Source organism: Theropithecus gelada, chromosome 10, assembly GCF_003255815.1.
Source record: "Theropithecus gelada isolate Dixy chromosome 10, Tgel_1.0, whole genome shotgun sequence".
In the NCBI taxonomy this organism is placed as follows: domain Eukaryota; kingdom Metazoa; phylum Chordata; class Mammalia; order Primates; family Cercopithecidae; genus Theropithecus; species Theropithecus gelada.
In genome coordinates, this window is record NC_037678.1 from 66931954 (window position 1) to 66952198 (window position 20245).

Below are 20245 nucleotides of genomic sequence, written 5' to 3' on the forward strand. Positions count from 1 at the left end.
GGGTGTTAAATATTGGACATTGAAGTCTTCATTTTCGTGTCTTTGGTGTAAGAGGCGTTTTGGATTTACTTACATAAGCCAAACCTGGTTAAAGTGCGTGTCAGTTTAGTCATTCATTGTAGGGCTTTTGGAGGTTTTTCTTAAGTTTTCCAGTGTGTCGGCTGAGAAAATTCAGTCGATTTGAAAAGCGTTTACCAGGCCGGCCGCGGTGGCTCACGCCTGTAATCGCAGCACTTTGGGAGGTAGAGGCAGGCGGATCACTTGAGGTCAGGAGTTCGAGACCAACCTCATCAACATGGTGAAACCCCGTCTCTATTAAAAATACAAAAATTAGCCGGGTGTGGTGGCAGGCGCCTGTGATCCCAGCTATTCGGGAGGTGAGGTAGGAGGATCGCTTGAACCCGGGAGGCGGAGCTTGCAGTGAGCCGAGATCGCGCCACTGCACTTCAGCCTGGGCCAGTAGAGCGAAACTCCGTATCAAAAAAAAAAAAGACAAATAAAAATGTTTACTCACCGAATCGTCTTGTTCTTTTCCTAGGCGTTTAGAGAAAATGGCAGACGATATTGATATTGAAGCAATGCTTGAGGCTCCTTACAAGAAGGTGAGAAAAAACATGTCGGTGAGGTTTATAATTTCTTAATTTAGCATTATTCACGAAACTACTGCTGAAATGTAAACTAACCTCCCCGGAGCCCTCTTGATTTATCTTATCAGAGATGCATTACGTGTAACTTACAAAAGTAAATATATGCTATTGATGTAATAATATTGTGCAGTAGTTTCACTTCAGCGTGATGAATAAATGCCCATCTATCTCTCTTTGTAGACTTGCCTAACGATATCTCACCTCTACTCCCATGAATTCACCTTTGATTCCAGTGTGAACTGTCAATCATAAGGTAGTAATTGAGTGACTTATCGCTGTACCGTGGTCCCCTAGGTAAAATGACTCAACTAAGAATTACCAGCTCCAGTTTGGTATAGCAAAAAGGTGAATGTAGTGGTTTGGGAAAAAGCAGGGGTCCAAGAATAAGAAAGCATAACCAGTCTGTGGCAAGTTAAATCTTCTAATAGTCTTATAAGAAGAAATGGGTGAGATTTTAAAATTTATATATCTATGTAAGACTGGTGATAGTAAATCTTAAACAGTCCAGTGGCAATCTGCTACTCAGTTAATAATTACTAAAATTCTTGGATCCCTGAATAGAAATTAAAAAAAAAAAAAAATACAAGAGGCAGTATCACAGCTTAGAGTCACTTGATAACTGTTTTACTGTTCTCCATATTGTTTTATTTTTAATTAGGCCCTGCCATATAGTATTTCACACTAAAAACAAAGGAATTATTTTGGCTAATATAGTCTTTGACTCATTTCGGTATCGCAGTAAAAGTAAACTGTCTTTTCATTGTTTCACCAGTTGGTGGTGAAAATAGCAGTATGCATGCATTATCACTGGTGTCACAAACTGTAAGCTTTGTAAGTTAGCACTTTACTCCTATAGCTGATGTAATCAAACTTTAAAATAAACATTTTGCTAAACCTTTTAAAAATAATACATTTGTTTTGGATTGTATAGCACGACCATGTGGTACCAATTTGGATGAATTCTTGATAGATTTAAATAGTGTATGTAATTTTGTAATGCTTAGACTCTTGAAGAGCTACTTTCTGTTTTAATGTTAAGATTCTTGTGTCTTAGTTTTTTAACATGGATGTAATTCCATGTAAACAGGTATGGAAGTAGGAAATGTTTAGGCTGGACTTGGTGGATTATTAATTGACTTTCTTGGGTTCTTGGGAGTCATCATTACTAAAGCAGTGTGAATCCCTGTTTGCTTCAGGGCGAGATGTGTGACAGAGGTGGCATCAAGCTCTTACAGTCCCAACCCTCCAACGGAAATGGGCGAAGATCTCAGGAATGGCATCGGTCACAGGAAATCGATAGTGGCTGGCTGCTAGCATGGCCACTTGGGGCTTAGGCAGAAATAGAGCCATGGTACTGACCAAAGGGACCATAGCACATGGAATAAAACTCAAAACAGGACTTCATGTTTTATGGAAATTATATTTAACCACTTCAACATTGTAAATCTGGATAACTTAATATCTAAACTATATAAGAAAGTAAATTTTAACATGTTAATATGGAAAGATTTTTTTATTTTTGTATCTTGATGACTTAAATGTAAGCAACAAAGTGGTTAAACACATACCCATCTAAATTTTTTTATAGCCTTCCATGTTAAACTTTAAATAAATAATTAGTTTTAAAATTGTTTTGTATTTTCTTATTCCTGTTCCCTTTACCCTTTGACAACTTGAAATGTTACCACTTCGTCCTCATGATGTTCTTCTATCAACCCTGCTTAGGATGAGAACAAGTTGAGCAGTGCCAACGGCCATGAAGAACGTAGCAAAAAGTAAGTTTTAAGAGGGGGCCTGGGGGAGGGTGGTGAACTTTTTTGTGGTTTTAGACCTTAAGTTGTGTTCCTGTGGCTGAAGTATACAAAGTTCTCTTCTGAAACTTTTTTTTGCTGCTTTTAGAGAATTGGTTCTTTGTCTTTTGGGATAAACTCTTGGAGGAACTGTGGATTTTTGCTTAGATTTCAGAATATAGTTTCAGATACCTTCCCCTCCAAGTCCATCATGACAATCTGGTGACAAGTTCTGTAGTAGAGGTTGTCTTGTTTTAAATTTGTTAACTTTGGTTTAATATTTGGTTATCTTACTGATAAAACTATTATATCCATTGATCTTAAAAGGGAGAGTTAAATTAGGTGATAACTAGGCCATGGAAAGTATTGTTTGCCCTAAATTGCCAAAGGAGTCAAAGCTGTGAATTATTTCTGCACCTTGCTGCTCAAAGGCCCTTTTGGAAGTGATGCAACAGAATACTTAAGTACTTCTTAAGGTGGCTTTCATTATCTTAGGCCTTTCAAACTCCAGACTTAACAGGGTGGGGTTTTTGGAAATTATGAATATATCTGTATACTTTATTTGGATAAGATGAGTGACTGTAGAACTTACTATAGTACAGAAAACTGTACGAAAAGTCTTAAGTAACAGATATGACGAGATCCACTTTTTTTTTTTTTCTTTTGAGACGGAGTCTTGCTCTGTAGCCCAGGCTGGAGTACAGTGGCACAATTTGGGCTCACTGCAACCTCCGCCTCTTGGGTTCAAGTGATTCTTTGATTTTTTTTTTTTTTCTTTTGAGATGGAGTCTCTCAGTGTCACCCATGCTGGAGTGCAGTGGTGTGATCTCTGCTCACTGCAGCCACTGCCCCCCGGATTCAAGCGATTCCCCTGCCTCAGCCTCTCATTAGCTGGGACTACAGGTGCACGCCATCACGCCCGGCTAATTTTTTTTTTATTTTTAGTAGAGCTGGGGTTTCACCATGTTAGCCAGGGTGGTCTCAATCTCCTGACCTCATGATCCTCCCTCTGTAGCCTCCCAAAGTGTTGGGATTACATGCGTGAGCCACTGCGCTTGGCCTTTTTTTTTATTTTCCCGCGATCTCAGCTCACTGCAAGCTTTGCCTCCCGGGTTCATGCCATTCTCCTACCTCAGCCTCCCGAGTAGCTGGGACTACAGGCGCCCACCACCACGCCTGGCTAATTTTTTTGTATTTTTAGTAGAGACCGAGTTTCACTATGTTAGCCAGGATGGTCTCGATCTCCTGATCTCTTGATCCGCCCACTTCGGCCTCCCAAAGTGCTGGAATTATAGACGTGAGCCTTTTTTTTTTTTTAAAAAAAAAGACATAATCTCGCTCTATTGCCCGGGCTGGTGTGCAGATCGACTCATCACAATCTCCGCCCCCACCTGGGTTTAAAAGGTTCTTCTGCCTCAGCTTCCCAAGTAGCTGGGACTATAGGCGTGTGCCACCATGCCTGGCTGAGTTTTGTATTTTTTTTTTTTTTTTTTTTTTTGAGACGGAGTCTCGCTCTGTCACCCAGGCTGGAGTGCAGTGGCCGGATCTCAGCTCACTGCAAGCTCCGCCTCCCGGGTTTAGGCCATTCTCCTGGCTCAGCCTCCCGAGTAGCGGGGACTACAGGCGCTCGCCACCTCGCCCGGCTAGTTTTTTGTATTTTTTAGTAGAGACGGGGTTTCACCGTATTAGCCAGGATGGTCTCGATCTCCTGACCTCGTGATCCGCCCGTCTCGGCCTCCCAAAGTGCTAGGATTACAGGCTTGAGCCACCGCGCCTGGCCGAGTTTTGTATTTTTAGTAGAGACGGGGTTTCACTCTGTTGGCCAGGCTGGTCTCGAACTCTTGACCTCATGATCCGCCTGCTTCGACCTCCCAAAGTGCTGGGATTACAGGGGTGAGCCATCACACCTGATGCAAGGGATTCTTCTGCCTCAGCCTCCCAAGTAGCTGGGAATACAGGCACGCGCCACCATGCCTGGCTAGTTTTTGTATTTTCAGTAAGAACGGGGTTTCACCATATTGCCCAGGCTGGTCTTGAACTCCTGACTTGGTTACCTGCCTGCCTCGGCTTCCCAGCGTGCTGGGGTTACAGGTGTGAGCCACCCGTGCCCGGCCAAGAGATCCACTTTATAAGGTTGGGTTTTATCAGATTTTGAAGTTTCCTTTTAGCTCTGAGGTTAGTGATTCTAAATATGTGGTCATGTTGCAAACATTAAATTGTTTCATTAGTCTATGGTGCTATTTTAAAACATTTTATCCGCCAAGCTGTGGTGGCTCATGGCTGTAATCCCAGCATGTTGGGATGCCGAGGCAGGCAAGATCACTTGAGGCCAGGAGTTTGAGACCAGCCTGGCCAACGTGGTGAGACCCTGTCTCTACTGAAAATATAAAAAGTAGCTAAATTGTGGAGGCTCGTGCCTGTAGTCCTGGCTCCCCAGGAGGCTGTGGCAGGATAATTGCTTGAACCCAAGAGGCAGAGGTTGCAATGAGCCAAGGTTGCACCACTGCACTGCAGCCTAGGCCACCGAGTGAGACTCTGTTTTTTTTTTTTTTTTTTTTTTTTGAGACAGAGTCTTGCTCTGTCTCCCAGGCTGGAGTGCAGTGGCGCAGTGTCAGCTCACTGCAAGCTCTGCCTCCCGGGTTCACGCCATTCTCCTGCCTCAGCCTCCCCAGTAACTGGGACTACGGGGGCCTGCTACCATGCCCGGCTAATTTTTTTTGTATTTTTTTTTTTTTTGAGACGGAGTCTCGCTCTGTCACCCAGGCTGGAGTGCAGTGGCCGGATCTCAGCTCACTGCAAGCTCTGCCTCCTGGGTTTACGCCATTCTCCGGCCTCAGCCTCCCGAGTAGCTGGGACTACAGGCGCCCGCCACCTCGCCCGGCTAGTTTTTTGTATTTCTTAATAGAGACGGGGTTTCACCGTGTTAGCCAGGATGGTCTCGATCTCCCAACCTCGTGATCCGCCCGTCTCGGCCTCCCAAAGTGCTGGGATTACAGGCTTGAGCCACCGCGCCCGGCCTTTTTGTATTTTTTTAGTAGAGATGGGATTTCACCGTGTTAGCCAGAATGGTCTTGATCTCCTGACCTCGTGATCCGCCCGCCTCAGCCTCCTGAGCCGCTGGGATTACAGGTGCCTGCCACCCTACCTGGCTAATTTTTGTAGTTTTAGTAGAGATGGGGTTTCACCATCCTGGCCAGGCTGGTCTTCAACTCCTGACCTCGTGATCTACCCTCCTCGGCCTGCCAAAGTGCTGGGATCACAGACATGAGCCACCATGCCCAGCCAAGTTTTGTATTTTTAGTAGAGACAGGGTTTCACCATGTTGGCTAGGCTGGTCTTGAACTCCTGACCTCAGTTGATCTACCCGCCTCGGCCTCCCAAAGTGCTGGAATTACAGGCGTGAGCCATGGATCCAGCTGAGACTCCGTCTTAAAAAAAAAAATCTGGGCTGGGCACAATGACTCACACATGTAATCCCAGCACTTTGGGAGGCCGAGGCGGGCGGATCACAACGTCAAGAGATCGAGACCATCCTGGCCAACATGGCAAAACCCCGTCTTTACTAAAAGAGACTGCCTATGGGATCGTACTTGGCTGTCCTCCACGTAGAAGAAGCTAGACCCAGCACTTTGGAATGCTGAGGCAAGGAGATCACCTGAGGTCAGGAATTCGAGACCAGCCTGACCAAAATGGTGAAACCCTGTCTTACTAAAAATACAAAAATTAGCTGAGCATCGTGGTGCACACCTGTAGTCCCAGCTACTTGGGAGGCTGAGGCAGGAGAGTCACTTGAACCTGGGAGGCGGAGGTTGCAGTGAGCTGAGATCGTGCCATTGCACTCCAGCCTGGAGACAGAGCGAGACTCCGTCTCAAACATAAAAATCTGTCATACTTATGACCTTACATAAATGAAAAATGAGAGAAAAATAGCCACTTGATTTCTTTTTGGCTCTTCTCCTCCTAAAATCCCTAAATGCTTCATAGTAAATGCCTCATTCGTTCTCACTACATTGTGTTAGGTAGGTTGATAAAATTTCATAAAATAGATGAGAAAATTTTATATAAGTTTATTCAGTGCTTGCTAAGCCAATATGTTTTTTTGTAGTTCCCCTAAAATAATGTGGTAATAGGTTAAAAATGATGTAATTTGTAGAAGACGTCCTCCTCTTTTCTGGTGTAAGCTTGGATGGGAGTCATTTATAGTTCTTCACCAAACACAAGAAATTGTGGGGATCAGATTGGGTTTAGTCTTGATGTGGTCTGAGGCAACCAACCAGAGGCATGGTTTATGTCGTCTGGTTTTAGACCTTCTGCCACAGTAATGGTTTCCTAATGTTTCTATTTTGCAATTCTCTAATCAAAAGAAAACCCAGGAAGATGTATCCATATAAATTGACATAAATTATCCAATCTAGGTGTCAGGCCTAGTGGCTGAAGATTTCACTTCAAATGCCAGAAGGATAAAAACATAGACTTTTGGGTACAGACCTTCGTTATTGTACCATTGTTTCGTGTCACCCTTTGCCACTAAGGTCACCTCTGGTTTCTACTTGTTTTTATTCTGTATATGAGTTGATTAAGGCTACAAGCTTTTATAAGGAAGCTGAGCATCAGGTTCTCCATGTGTGATATTCGGTGGCCTTTATCTAATGTGGAGTCCCACAGGACTAAATAGAAGAATGGACAATTTCTTTAACCATGAGATTGTCTAAGGGAAGATCCTTTCAAAACACTTCGGTTATCTTAAAATACTTTCCAGTCAGACTTCTCGTCAGTTATAGTTGATAAGTAAATGGCTCCTTTGTTCAATCAGGACTCTTAATTTCTGAAGGAACTTTATGTTTCAAATTAATTTTAAAGTTACCTGGAAGAAAATTTTTGTATTTAGATGTAGATATAAAATATTCTGTCTTTGCTTTAACCTTTAACTAAATTAAATTTCTTAACCAAAGGAAAGTGCCACGTTGCATTTTTCATTCTAAAACTTCATTGTCTTAAGCCACATTGAGGTATAGTTTGTTAGGTAGTAGAAAAATGGCGTGTACTGAGAAACAGTTGACTGAGTATAAATTTTTTTTTAATTGTGTAATTTTGATTCTCAACATACACTTCATTGTATCCTAGAATAGGAACAAAGTTTATTGTGACACAAACTGGTTGTCAGCCTATTTTTTGAAGAGCTATAAACCTGAGTTTTTGCATACGTCAAGGTATGCATCTTAAGTGCTTGAGCTTGCTCTCATGGGAATATTATTTGTTAGAGTAACCAGTTTTGCAAACTCTAAATCAGTGTCCATTCCGTTAAGCTCTTTAGAGAATTACTCAATAAAATTTAACATTGAAGTGAACACAGTTGAAATATATTGGCTACTGTGGTATGGATTATCTATAAATTTTGGAATAAATGACTTCTATTTTTTTTTTTTTTCCAGAATACTTTGCATTTAAAATTTAGATCTTCTTACATGGAAGAGGTCAAATCCAGTTATAGCAAAACACCTTTACTGCAGAGGCCATATAACCAAAAAGTCCAAAGGCCCAGCCCAGTGGACCATTTACTTCAATGATGTTCAGTACAAAATTTCACTGCCATTAAAGACTTTGGAAAGTCCCTTTTAAGTTGTAACAGGATTTGACTATTAGTGTGGATTTCGATAACCCTTCTTTAGTTCATGTAATAAATGCCCTTTGAAACTGGAAGTATACTGGTTTCTTGCACCCATATAGCTTTCTCTGGGCTTTTATGCAAAAGATTGTATTTTCTGAATGTCTTAATATGTTGCTGTCTTCTTACCTGCCTGGGGTTGCCTTCAGATGTGGTTGAGGACTTGTTTATACAAAAAGTCCTAGAAGACCTTAAGTTAAAATTAGCTCTCCAATTTTCAAGTATTTTCTTTTGGCAGAATAAATTTTGGGTCCTATGAGAGGTAAATAGGTTGGTTGCCTCTCTTGCTATAGCCCATCTATGAGCAGAACAAAAACTTTGTTTTTGAGGGGGATGGAGTTACTTTTTACCTTGTTCCCTAATGGACTATATTTAGGACTTCAGGTTTTAGAAATCTCACAGAATTCTGTAGTTAGAATAGTATCACAGAGATAGTGTTAGGTTTTTCAGGCAACAAAATTGGAGTGTTACCTGTTGCCCATCTGGGTGTGGCTTTGATGAGTTCTATATAAATGACGAGTGTAGCCTAATTTTCTGTCATGTGCTACCTAGCATATACATTTCTGACAGTCAGGTGGATTATCTTGAAATTTTAGACAAACTTTCTGCCTCCTTGGAAAGCTCTACATCTCCTTGTGATTGGAGTGTGGGTTTCAAGATTCCAGAAGGTGGGTGTCTTCATTTTCTATTTTCAATGCACTCTAAAGATGACCTGCTTACAGGTTCTCTGAGGCAGACCTCAGTTGCTCTTATGATATGTAACTTTGCTTTGAAAAGGAGTAAACAATTACATATCCAAATACAGAATTGTCAAAATGTTTAATCATTAAGCCACTACAAATTGACATTTTAGTGAAATAAATTGATTTTGAAATGTTTTTCAGTTTATATTGAAATATCTGAAGGCACCTCTAAAATTTGGGTGATGACATAGGTATAGATTAAAAGATTTAATTATGAATGGGTAGTATACTGTGAAGACTACAGAAGTGAACAGAAAGATATGACTGGTTGTTTTGGTTTTTAGTTTGAGATTTTAAAAAGATCTGTGAAGGTCAAGTTGATCATTGGTTTTGATTGCATCCCACAGGCTTCTATAAACTGGCTTAAAAATGGCATACTCCATTTTGTGGTATATTCATTGTAACTTCAGGAAGTATTGAAATGGTCATATTCAAGTCTAGGAATGTCAAAATGTATTTTAATGCATTAGTTCTTTTTCTTTTTGTTTTTGGAGACAGTTTTGCTCTGTTGCCCAGGCTGGAGTACAGTGGTGTGATACCGGTTTGCTCCAACCTCTGCCTCCCAGGTTCAAGCAATTCTCCTGCCTCAGCCTACGCAGTAGCTGGGACTACAGGCCTATGCCACCACGACCCGCTACTTTTTGCATTTTTTTAGTAGAGATGGGGTTTCACCATGTTGACCAGGCTGGTCTTGAACTCCTGACCTCAGGTGATCTCTACCTCAACCTCCCAAAGTGTTGAGATTACAGGTGTGAGCCACTGCACTTGGGTTTTTTTTGTTTTTTTGTTTTTTCAAATGGAGTTTTGCTCTTTTTTGCCCAGGCTGGAGTGCAGTGGCGTGGTCTCAGCTCACTGCAACTTCCATCTCCTGGGTTCAAGCGATTCTCCTGCCTCAGCCTTCCAAGTAGCTGTGATTACCAGCATGTACCACCAGGCCCGGCTAATTTTTATATTTTTGGTTGAGAGGGGATTTCACCATGTTGGCTGGGCTGGTCTCAAACTCCTGACCTCAAGTGATCTGTCTGCCTTGGCCTCCCAAAGGGTTGGGATTACAAGCGTGAGCCACTGCACCGGCCTGCATTAATTCTTACTGTCCTTTGTCATTACGATTTTGCCCATGAAAACCAAAATGTTGCTGTCTATGTGACCCTTTGAACGTATTAAATATTTCCATATGTAAATGGGGGCAAAATGGACTTAATGGTAAATTACTATACTTGATGAAAATTTTTATAAATGAACCAGTAGTAGTACTTAAATGTGAACATATTGTATTGTAAGTTTGTTTTATTAATGTATCTTGCGGATTACAGTAATGCTTTTGTTGGCCTTTTATATGACAAACTATATTTAAAGGTTCACATTTTGATTTGTATTGCCAACAAGCCCTTTTCCTTGTTAAAGCTGTAGCTAACTCAGGAGATCATTGCAGTTCCTAGTCGTAGAGGATGGTGTCTTTCAAGTAATGTCTTGTCTGCTGATTTTCAGTAATGTTAATATAAGGCAAAAGGGTTATTGTTTACCATACGTAGCAATTTTTTTTTTTTTTTGGACAGAGTCTTACTCTGTCGCCCAGGCTGGAGTGCAGTGGCAGAATCTTGGCTCATTGCAACCTCCGCCTCCCGGGTTCGAGCAGTTCTCCTGCCTTAGCCTCCCAGTTCTCCTGCCTTAGCCTCCTTAGTAGCTGGGACTCAGGCGCACGGTACCATGCCTGGCTAATTTTTATATTTTTGTTAGGGACAGAGTTTCACCACATTGGCCAGGCTGGTCTTCAGCTCCTGACCTTGTGATCCACCTGCCTTGGCCTACCAGGGTGCTGGGATTACAGATTTTTTTTTTTTTTTTTTTTTTAAGTGTAATTATGTAGCATTGTATCATAGTAAAAGTAGCCAAAAAAATTTATGAAAGGATAAAAATATGATTCTGACCATAAAAGGTAGTATATTATGGTGGGTTCTTAAGCAAGCATGATAATGGCGAATTTGTTACTTCTCAGGAGGAAAAAAAGCAAGAGCAGAAGTCGTAGTCATGAACGAAAGAGAAGCAAAAGTAAGGAACGGAAGCGAAGTAGAGATAGAGAAAGGAAAAAGAGTAAAAGCCGTGAAAGAAAGCGAAGTAGAAGCAAAGAGAGGCGACGGAGCCGCTCAAGAAGTCGAGATCGAAGATTTAGAGGCCGCTACAGAAGTCCTTAGTATGTAACTATAGTTACGATTTTGGTTTGAGGGTTATTCTCTGGGTATTCATATAGCAATTAACTTCAGTGATTTGAATTGTGAAATTTTTTTTAATGATTGGTTAAAAAGTATTGAATTAAGGATATTGGCATTGAATGCTAGTAAAGTGAAAAATACAGTGCATAGACAAGTAAAAATTTGCTTTTACTAGTCATACCAATTATTTTCTGTTAAACTATCAAAGTTTCTAAATTGTATGCCAATCAGCGCAAACTGGATAAAAGCACTAGAGTGCTTGAAAAGGATGACATTGTAGTGCCCAAATACTTGAGAAAGCTTAACAGTGTCTGGGCTGTTACAGTATTTGCTAAATACATATTTACTTAAAATTGTAGAGTTCTGATGAATACAAAGTTACACATGTATAGTTAACAGTAAGTAAAAAATCTTGTCACTGTGGCTGTTTTTAGCTGAAATGTCAGGCCAGTTGTGAATTTGTTGTGTATGCTCCTTGATAAAGATTCTTTTTTGGGCTCATCTGTATTTAAGGTTTGTTAATAGTAAAAGGTATTCTAAATTAAAAATGTTTTGAAGATTAGGTCACTAGAAATTTGGATGTGGATATTTAAAGTTGGAAATAAATTTATTACGGTTATTAAATATATTAATCACCTACAATTCTAAGGATTGAATAGCAATCTTTAATGCTTTGTGAGGTTAATTCATCTTAATAAACACACTGCTGTAAACTCTGGGATATATTAAAAATAACCCTTCTAACTTTAAGATTTGAATGGTTAAGGATGGAATTCAAAAACAGACAGACTTGAATCACTTGGGCAAGGTACTTAACCCCCTAAGCTAAGCATTTGTTTTCTAACGTTTTAAGGAGATAACAAGTTTCAGATAAGCTATTAATGAGTAATGAATGAGAAGAAAATGAAAGTGCTCAGAGGACTTAATGGATTCATGAAATGTTTTGGCATTACATGAATTCTGATTCTGGCTCTTTTATCTTTAAAATAAAAAGAATTAAACTGCATGATGCTGGATTCCTCTAAGCTGCTTATTTCATTAACTTTTTAATAGCCGAAAATGGGACCACAATGCTATTTTAATTCTGAATGCTGTGCAGCATTAGGAAATTCTCTGCTTTTGTCCCGTTTATCAAGATTCTGAGCATTCTTAAAATGGGATTATGTTAAATCTTTTTACCTGGATGAACTAAATGAGGGAAAAGGAATTAGCTTAATTCCTTTGGAGTGATGAATACTTTGTTTGCTGGGATCCTGGCCTAACTTTAATAGAAAATTACTTAGTTCTTATGTTGGGTTTGAGGCTGTAACTGAGAATATTTTATAATTAAAGGGGAAAGAAAATAGCTTATAACTAATTACTTGAGAACTTTAATACATCCAGTAAATGATTCTCAGTCATCACCATTAGTCTGAATTGCAAAGGACCAATTTAATATAAAGTGTTTTATTTGGAAATACTTGCATGTTGTAGGTAGGCATAGTGTTCATGAAAACTAATTCAAATGTGTGGATCACAGGCCACTACATATTTATTTATTTCGCTGTTCTTCTGGAATAAGATAGCAGGATGAGCACTAAGGGACAACTGGCTAGTCCCTTTAAGTTAGCCTGGTCTTTAAAGAGTCACAAAAACTGTTATTACAGAATAATTACCTTTGTGATCTTTTTGAAAACACTCTGTTAGTCATGACAAGTCCTCAAAATTTTTCAATAGAATTCGTAAATTACCTTCAGATCTTCACGATGGAATATTTTGCAACAAGCAACTGAAGTATAGTGTGTTAAATGGTGTCATGCTGTCTAAGAGTTACTGGTGAATGGGAGAATACCTAGGTTGCGTGACTAAAGAATTCACTTTAGTTTTTAAAAGCCTTTCAAAAAGAAGACTTGTATGAAAATTGTGTATATACATGTACACACATACATTCCCAGGAGAGGATACACACCAAATTGTTAACCATAGTTACTGCTGGTGTGAGGAAAGTTCAGAGGGATTTATTTTTTATATGTGTGTGTGTTTTTTGTTTTTTTTAAATTCTCAAGACTGTATATATATATATATATATATATATAGCTTACAAAGATATCTATAGTCTGAGAATGGGTGTGTTCATTTTCAGAATCTAAAAATTTTGAGGCTGTAACCTTTGGTCTTGGCACCTCTCAGTGGTCCAGGATGGATAAATACAAGGGCAGCTTGCCTGGGATAAAGTTAAGAGACATCTAAGTATTTTTGTTTCCTCTTCATAACTGAGGTGGAAAAGCAGCAGCCTAACCAATGTTAGTCTTGCTGGAGAGCGCATGAATGCGATCTTAGCAAGACCCTAAACCTGTAACTAGTGTAATTTTGTGTTTCCTTTTTAGCTCCGGACCAAAATTTAACAGTGCCATCCGAGGAAAGATTGGGTTGCCTCATAGCATCAAATTAAGGTTTTTAAACATACTTCTGAATTGTTTAAATTGTTTTTCAAGGAACTAATGTGCTGTACTTGTTTGGATAACTTCTGAAACTTTTTAACTTTGCAGTAGACGACGTTCCCGAAGCAAAAGTCCATTCAGAAAAGACAAGAGCCCTGTGAGGTAGTTTTCTTCTTTAAAGCCTTTAGCTCTTAAAAAGCTTTTGCAGCTTATGGTACTGTTAACTTTGATGATATTTAGTAATTTGGACCATATTAAATCTTGCTTTTGCTTCCTTTTACAGTTCTAGTACTTTAAAGTCAAGTGAATTTCTACTGAGTTTTCAGTAGTTTTCACTTTAATTTCATATAATTAAAAAGAAGCAAAAGTTATTTATTTATTTATTTATTTATTTATTTATTTATTTATTTATTTTGAGACAAGAGTCTCACTCAGTCACCCAGACTGGAGTGCAGTAGTGCAATCTTGGCTTACGGCAACCTCTGCCTCCTGGGTTCAAGTGATTCTCCTGCCTCAGCCTACCAAGTGTACCTGGGATTATACAGGCATGTGCCACCATGCCCGGCAAATTTTTGTGTTTTTAGTAGAGACAGGGTTTCACCATGTTGGTCAGGCTAGTGTTGAACGCCTGACCTCATGATCTGCCTGCCTCAGCCTCCCAAAGTGCTGGGATTACAAGTAGGAGCCACCATGTCCAACCTAAAGTTATTTTAATGTGATCTTATTTTCCTATTTTAATTAAAATAAGCTTTTTTTGCATTTCTTATTTTTAATGTGGATATTTATGGGATATTTATGGGATACAGTTATGTTTTGATTGGGATATTTATGGGATACAGTTATGTTTTGATACATGTATGCAGTGTAATGATCAAATCTGGGTAATTAGCATATTCGTGTCATACATTTCTTTGTGTTGGCAACGTAGCAGTTACAGAAAACTACACTTATTTATCTTTGGTATTAATAAATAATAAGTTATTTGAAATACCTCATGTGGAGAAGTAGTTGTAACACTAAGTTTTACTGTTTGGCTGTCCTGAGGAAAACTGTTTCATCTCTAAAGTCTTAGTGATTTGAATTGTTACTCCTAGGTTCTTAAATGTTTACATGGATTATTTTACTCTTTAAAAATAAGAATTGTAGGCTGAGCATGGTGGCTCACGCCTGTAATCCCAGCCCTTGGGGAGGCTGAGGTGGGTGGATCACACGGGGTCAGGAGATCGAGACCAGTCTGGCCAACATGGTGAAATCCTGTCTCTACTAAAAATACAAAATTTAGCTGGGCATGGTGGTGCACACCTGTAGTCCCAGCTACTTGGGATGCTGAAGCGAGAGAATCACTTGAACCTGGGAGGTGAAGGTGCAGTGAACTGAGATCGCGCCACTGCACTCTAGCCTGGTGACAGAGCGAGACTTGTATTTGTTCAGTCTACCATTTTGGTTCAAGGAATATTTTGTCAGGTGGTAGCATTGTGGTTATTTGTTTGTTCTTTTTTGAGACGCCTGGCCCTAAAAAGCTTTTGCTTTTTTTTTTTTGAGGCGGGATTTCACTTTGTCACCCAGGCTAGAGTGCAGTGACGAAATCATGGCTCACTGCAGTTTCTAACGGCCGGTCATAAGCTATCCCACCCAACTTAGCCCTCCGAGTAGCTGGGACTATACAGGTGCAGCCACCATGCCCTGCTAATTTTCCTATTTTTTTTTTTTTTTTTTTAAGAGACAAGGTTTTGCCATGTTGTTCAGTTTGGTCTGAAATCCAGGGCCAAGCAATCTGCACACTACTCCCGGCCTTAAAAGCTTTGTGCCTGGCGTGGTGGCTCACACCTATAGCAATAAGGTCAGGATATCGAAACCAGCCTGACGAACATGGTGAAACCCCATCTCTACTAAAAGTACAAAAATTAGCCAGATGTGGTGGTGCGTGCCTGTAATCCCAGTTACTCGGGAGGAGAGGCAGGAGAATTGCTTGAATCCAGGAGCTGGAGGTTGCAATGAGCCAAGATCACACCACTACACTCCAGCCTGGGTGACAGAGTGAGACTGCGTCTCAAAAAGCTTTTGTGACAGATCTTACAGGTGGAGTGACCACCCCTCATACTCCATACATCCTGAGAGTGTCCAAAAAATGGAAAAGAGCATGTTGAGGCTTACATCTTAAAGGATTGACTTAAAATATTAATTGATATTTTGCAACAGAGATGATGTTAATAGACACTGTATCTGAATTTGTAAAGTAGAATTCTTAGAATCATTGAGGGTTTCACTTCGTTTGCCATTTGTGATTGTCAAACTTAATTTCACTTTACAATTACATGGTTTTGTTGTAAATAATCATCCATTACACTGATTTTGGATCAGTCTGGCATTTGTGATTGGTCTGGTGATATGTTTTATGACTGTGGTTAAACTGTCAGGCTTCTGGTTGACCCTTGCTTTAGAAAAATTACCCCTTTTGGGCCAGGCGTGGTGGCTGCAGCCTGCAATCCCAGTACTTTGGGAGGCTGAGGTGGGCGGATCATCAAGGTCAGGAGATCGAGACCATCCTAGCTAACACATTGAAATCCTATCTCTACTAAAAATACAGAAGATTAGCCAGGCTTGGTGGCACATGCCTGTAGTGCCAGCTACTTGGGAGTCTGAGGCAGGAGAATTGCTCGAACCCTGGAGGTAGAGGTTGCAGTTAGCCGAGATTGCGCCACTGCACTCCAGCCTGGGCGACAGTGAGACTCCATTTCAAAAAGAAAAAAAGAAAAGAAAAATTTTACCCTTAGTGAGATTGTAAGGCCAGTAGACTTCTGTACTAATTCCATGTAAGATGTGATTACAAGAAACAGTAAACTTTATTCTTTAGAAGGATTTGAGTTACATTGAGTAGCTTTATGGACGTTTTTGGTCAATAGATCTTACTGCAAATGGGCTTGGGCTGACTGGGTGCGGTGCCTCACGCCTGTAATCCCAGTACTTTGGGAGGCTGAGGTGGGCAGATCACCTGAGGTCAGAAGTTTGAAACCAGCCTGGCCAACATGGTGTCTTCATCTGGAAAAAATAAAAGAAAGGAAAATGTTCTTGGGTATATGACAAACTAGTTTCATAGCCTATTCTGTTTTTTTTTTTTTTTTTTGAGACGGAGTCTTGCACTGTTGCCCAGGCTGGGGTGCAGTGGTTGGATCTCAGCTCACTGCAAGCTCCGCCTCCCGGGTTTACACCATTCTCCTGCCTCAGCCTCCCGAGTAGCTGGGACTCCAGGCGCCCGCCACCTCACCCGGCTAGTTTTTTGTATTTTTTTAGTAGAGACGGGGTTTCACCCTGTTAGCCAGGATGATCTCGATCTCCTGACCTCATGATCCGCCCGTCTCGGCCTCCCAAAGTGCTGGGATTACAGGCTTGAGCCGCTGCGCCCGGCCAGCTTATTCTGTTTGCTGAACATGTTTGAGAATTATTTTAGACCAGGCGTGGTGGCTCACACCTGTTATCCCACCACTTTGGGAGGCCAAGGCAGGTGGATAATCTGAGGTCAGGAGTTCGAGATCAGCCTAGCAAACGTGGTGAAACCCTGTCTCTATGGGGGTGTTTAGGACAACAGGATTGCTTGAGCTCAGTAGTTCAAGATCAACCTGTGCAACATAGACCTGATTTCTAAAGATGAAAATATTGGTGTGGAGTTGGGAAAGGAGTTGAGGGTACAGTGTATACTGCTCAGGTGACAGGTACACTCAGAATTTACCACTAAAGAACTCATCTATGTAACCAAAAACCACCTGAAAAACTGTTGAACTATATGAAGAAATAAAAAAGACAAAAATTATTTTAAAATCTGTTACGAAGTTAATTTTATATTTTTTACTTCTATTAGGGAACCTATTGATAATTTAACTCCTGAGGAAAGAGATGCAAGGACAGTCTTCTGTATGCAGCTGGCGGCAAGAATTCGACCAAGGGATTTGGAAGAGTTTTTCTCTACAGTAGGAAAGGTAATCTTAACCTGTTTAGGGAGGTCAAGTAGGTAGAAATTGCAAGAGAAAACATCTAAACATCAAATATTTCATTTGATTTAGTACCAGTATTTGTTTGTGGTAATGTTTCCACAAACAAATTTTGCATCTTATAGTATTGGAGTTGATAAATGTTACTACAAATTGGTTCAAAGATAGGATATAGGAATTGTCCCACAGATTTACTTTTTCAATTAATTTTTTTTTTTTTTTGAGACGGAGTCTTGCTTTGTCGCCCAGGCTGGAGTGCAGTGGCACCATCTCGGCTCACTGCAAGCTCCGCCTCCTGGGTTCACACCATTCTCCTGCCTCAGCCTCCGAGTAGCTGGGACTACAGGCACGCACCGCCACGCCCAGCTAATTTTTTGTATTTTTAGTAGAGACGGGGTTTCACTGTGTTAGCCAGGATGGTCTCGATCTCCTGACCTCGTGATCCGCCCGCCTCGGCCTCCCAAAGTGCTGGGATTACAGGCGTGAGCCACCGCGCCTGGCCTCAATTAAATTTTTAAAAATGCCTTCATCCTTCAACATTAATGTCTCCTTGAAATATATCTACATGGCTTACAGTGGATGGTTGCACAAACAGAAGTGTGTTTTCTTCGTAGGTTCGAGATGTGAGAATGATATCTGACAGAAATTCAAGACGTTCCAAAGGAATTGCTTATGTGGAGTTCGTTGATGTTAGCTCAGTGCCTCTAGCAATAGGATTAACTGGCCAACGAGTTTTAGGAGTGCCAATCATAGTACAGGCATCACAGGTAATTTTTTTCTTGGTTAAGAGTTTGATTATTGATGGTGTTTAAAGCCTCTTGTTGCATGGCATACTGCTGTTGTGTTCTGTGACTGCTACTCATTACGTTGAGTCAGATGTTCTCAGGACCTTTTTTTTAACTTTGCCTTCATTAACATTGATATAGTTTTCTCAAGACTGTCATCCTATCTTTTCTCCTTGTGCTTGAAATGTGATGATTTTGCCTTTTGTTTTGTTTTGTTTTTGAGATGGAGTCTCTATCACCAGGCTGGAGTGCAATGGCATGATCTTGGCTCACTGCAGCCTCCACCTCTCAGGTTCAAGTGATTCTCCTGCCTCAGCCTCCTGAGTAGCTGGGATTACAGGAGCCTGACACCACACTCAACTACTTTTTATATTTTTGGTAGAGATGGGGTTTCATCATGTCGGCCAGGCTAGTCTTGAACTCCTGACCTCAGGTGATCCTCCTACCTCAGCCTTCCAAAGTGCTGAGATTACAGTCGTGAACCACCACACCCGGCCTTGTTTTTGAGATAAGGTCTCACTCTGTTGCCAGGGCTGGAGTGCAGTGAGATAATCACAGCTCACTGTAGCCTTGACCTGCTGTGCTCAAGCAGTCTTTTCTCCCCAGTTTCCTGAGTAGCTAGGACTACAGGTGCATGCCACCACTCCCAGCTAATTTTTAAATTTTTTGAAGAAACAGGGTCTTGCCATGTTGCTCAGGCTGGTTTCAAACTTTTGGGCTCAAGTGATCCTCTGGCCTGGGCCTCCTGAAGTGTTTGGATCATTTGAACCACACTGCACTTTGACAGCATTTCATATTTTACTTTTTTGTCCGGGCGCGATGGCTCACGCCTGTAATCCCAGCACTTTGGGAGGTTGAGGTCAGCGGATCACCTGAGGTCAGGAGTTCGAGACCAGCCTGGCCAACATGGTGAAACCTTGTCTCTACTAAAATAAAAAAATTAGCTGGGCATGGTGGCAGGCGCCTATAATCCCAGCTTCTTGGAACGCTGAGGCAGGAGAATTGCTTGAACCTAGGAGGCAGAGGTTGCAGTGAGCCGAGATCACGCCATTGCACCGCAGCCTGGGCGACAAGAACAAGACTCTGTCTCAAAAAAAAGAAAAAAGAAAAAAAAATTACTCAAATTATTTCCTATGTTGGAAGACAAACTTAGTAGCTGGGTGTGGATTGGCTGGACCCAGGGCTGAGAAGTAGCATATTAGATGAAGTTTTTAATATGCTCTATAACAAGTTGTTACCTGTTGTAGAGCAGTACTACCCAATGTACTCTAGTTTGTTACAAGAGAAGCCTGTGTTAGAATGCAAATGGACAACTTTTTTTTTTTTTTGAGATCTTGGTTATGGAGGGATGACAGCTGACTCAAAATGTTGGCTTGGTGATACAGTTTACGTTATGGCATATGCCCCTTATTTTATCACAAACAACTGTACGCTTGGTTATACCAATCTCAAGAGTATTTTAACGAATATTGATTGTGTCTAACAATTCCAGGAAGCATTCTTCTCTGTATTTGGTATGTGTGATATCAGAATGCATCTTAAGATTGTTGTCAGAATGTAGGTTCATGATTCATTTTAGTTGTTAAATGAATCATGAACTGGCATATGCCCTGAAAACATTCTAAAATAAGCAGGGTGTGATGGGGTGTACTGGTAGTCCCTGGCAGTCTCTAGTGGCTGAGAAGGAAGGATGATCACTTAAGTTTAGGAGTTCAAGACCAGCCTGGGAAACATAGTGTGAGACTCTTGTCTCAAAAAAAAAAAACTCTAAATAAAATTATTTTCTTTTTTTTTTTTTTTTTTTTTTTTGAGACGGAGTCTCGCGCTGTGTCACCCAGGCTGGAGTGCAGTGGCGCGATCTCGGCTCACTGCAAGCTCCGCCTCCCAGGTTCAGGCCATTCTCCTGCCTCAGCCTCCGAGTAGCTGGGACTACAGGCGCCCGCCACCACGCCCGGCTAGTTTTTTGTATTTTTAGTAGAGACGGGGTTTCACCATGTTA

The 20245-nt window shown here is 40.9% G+C and overlaps 1 protein-coding gene across 16 annotated transcripts in view; it reads left to right on the top strand.

The window, feature by feature from the left end:
- RBM39 (RNA binding motif protein 39) overlaps positions 1-20245 on the top strand; it is a 42281-nt gene that overhangs the window by 825 nt on the left and 21211 nt on the right. For 3 of the 16 annotated variants that reach the window (XM_025398044.1, XM_025398051.1, XM_025398041.1), the window contains exons 2-8: positions 539-602; positions 2373-2422; positions 10842-11036; positions 13422-13487; positions 13584-13637; positions 17332-17449; positions 18076-18228. In XM_025398044.1, coding sequence (XP_025253829.1) covers positions 552-602; positions 2373-2422; positions 10842-11036; positions 13422-13487; positions 13584-13637; positions 17332-17449; positions 18076-18228 — 687 coding nt within the window. In that variant the 5' untranslated portion in view covers positions 539-551. Of the gene's footprint in view, positions 1-538; positions 603-827; positions 901-1843; positions 2427-8698; positions 8771-10841; positions 11037-13421; positions 13488-13583; positions 13638-17331; positions 17450-18075; positions 18229-20245 lie in introns of all 16 variants that reach the window. The other 13 variants (XM_025398046.1, XM_025398050.1, XM_025398054.1 and 10 more) reach the window with 12 other exon arrangements.